The sequence below is a fragment of the Buceros rhinoceros genome, unplaced genomic scaffold, assembly GCF_000710305.1.
Source record: "Buceros rhinoceros silvestris isolate BGI_N320 unplaced genomic scaffold, ASM71030v1 scaffold513, whole genome shotgun sequence".
NCBI classification, from domain to species: Eukaryota; Metazoa; Chordata; class Aves; order Bucerotiformes; family Bucerotidae; genus Buceros; species Buceros rhinoceros.
In genome coordinates, this window is record NW_010401574.1 from 36,970 (window position 1) to 38,441 (window position 1,472).

The window sequence follows — 1,472 nt, forward strand, 5'->3', positions numbered from 1 at the left end:
CTGCTGAATAGCAGCTGCACAAAAGTCTAAATAGGTTGTGCCTTGACTCAGTTACTCTACTTGAAACATATGAATAATCTAACATATCCACAGGTGGGGCTGGACTTACTGGGGTATTGACTGACGACCTTCCCCTGATTTCATTAATATGTAAAACTTCCTTTAGTGAGAGCGAGGTTTTGCTGTTGTAATGAAAAACTTAGTTAAATTACGCCTGCATTTAAGATCCAAACCGAACTCGTCTTCACATGGGGCTTTGAGCTTAGCAGGTGAGGGCAGGGTAACAGCACAGTCAGCATTGTGATTCAGCTGAAAAACTGTGCATTGCAGCCTGTGAGGATCCAGCCACCTCTGGCCGTGTGCAGCACCCTGAAACGGGGATCCTCACCTTGTATATTTTTACATGTCGCTGCCTTTGGGCATGGTCCTACTTCACGGAGCTGATTTAGGCAATAGGAGGGCAGGTGCGGGCAGGATTCCTGCGCACAGGTGCAGTGCCATAGAAGGATGTCTTGTTAATAGGTATATTGCAGAGTCTAAGAGTTTAGATAAGGTTAGATATAGATTGTATAGATGATAGGTTCATGTCTGTTTCCCAAGTTTGTTTCTTCCTTTAAGAACATAATACCATCTCCTAAATGTATTATTAATAAAATTCCTCAGGGAAGTAGTAGTTTTCAAGGTAGAATTGGCTTATTAATTAAGTAGGTTTGCTGGAACGTCTGTGTGACTTAGGCAAATACAAATAATCAAGCCAGTGAGGAGAACTCAAGCCTGCCGTAATTAATGACTAGTGCACGGTAAATGCTGTACCTTGCAAAACTCCTTCTGAAGTACCCTGTTTACTTTTCATTTCTTGTTCCCCATCAGATTCAGCTACCAGCCTGACAGACAAACAGACAAAGTTCGACCAGAAGTCAGAGGACATGCAGGACACTGTTGAGGCACACATAGCATGTTCTTGTGAGAACGAAGACTGCAGTGCGTGAAGCTGTACATTGCAGCACAGAAAAAACCAGAAACATCTTAATATTTTTATTGTGTGGTGTAAGAAAACTTATCTTAAGCAATAATAGAGGTACTAAATTAAGTGTTCAAGAACGTGTGGAATCTTCCCAAGTAATTTAAAGTATTAAACTTTATTATTGTGGAAACTGTTATGATTGCCCATAAATATCTGATTTCGTAATAAATCCACGCATGGAAAAAATCATGAAGGCTTTCTTATTTCACTGGTTTTGGAAACAAGAGGCCTGTGTTGCTTCTCCTCACCCCCCATTTCACAGAATTGAGTCTGTGACCATCTTCTGTGCAGGAGGCACATGTTCATGGCAGGCCCCACTGAGGATATGGGTTGGGAGGCTGTGGTACCAGGCTCCTGCTGGTTTTCCCTGGTGCTGTGATCCCATACACCCAGAGCAGGAACTGATCGACTCTGTGTGATGCAGCACGCTCGGCAGCCGTGGTGCCCT

General features: G+C 43.1%; 1 protein-coding gene across 1 annotated transcript in view; it reads left to right on the plus strand.

Moving 5' to 3' along the window:
* Positions 1-1,210, plus strand: part of LOC104490058 (vitellogenin-2-like) — a 23,313-nt gene extending 22,103 nt beyond the window's left edge. Inside the window, exon 36 of the mRNA XM_010132299.1 lies at positions 871-1,210. Coding sequence (XP_010130601.1) covers positions 871-989 — 119 coding nt within the window. The 3' untranslated portion in view covers positions 990-1,210. The remainder of the gene's footprint in view (positions 1-870) is intronic.
* Positions 1,211-1,472: the final 262 nt, after the last annotated feature.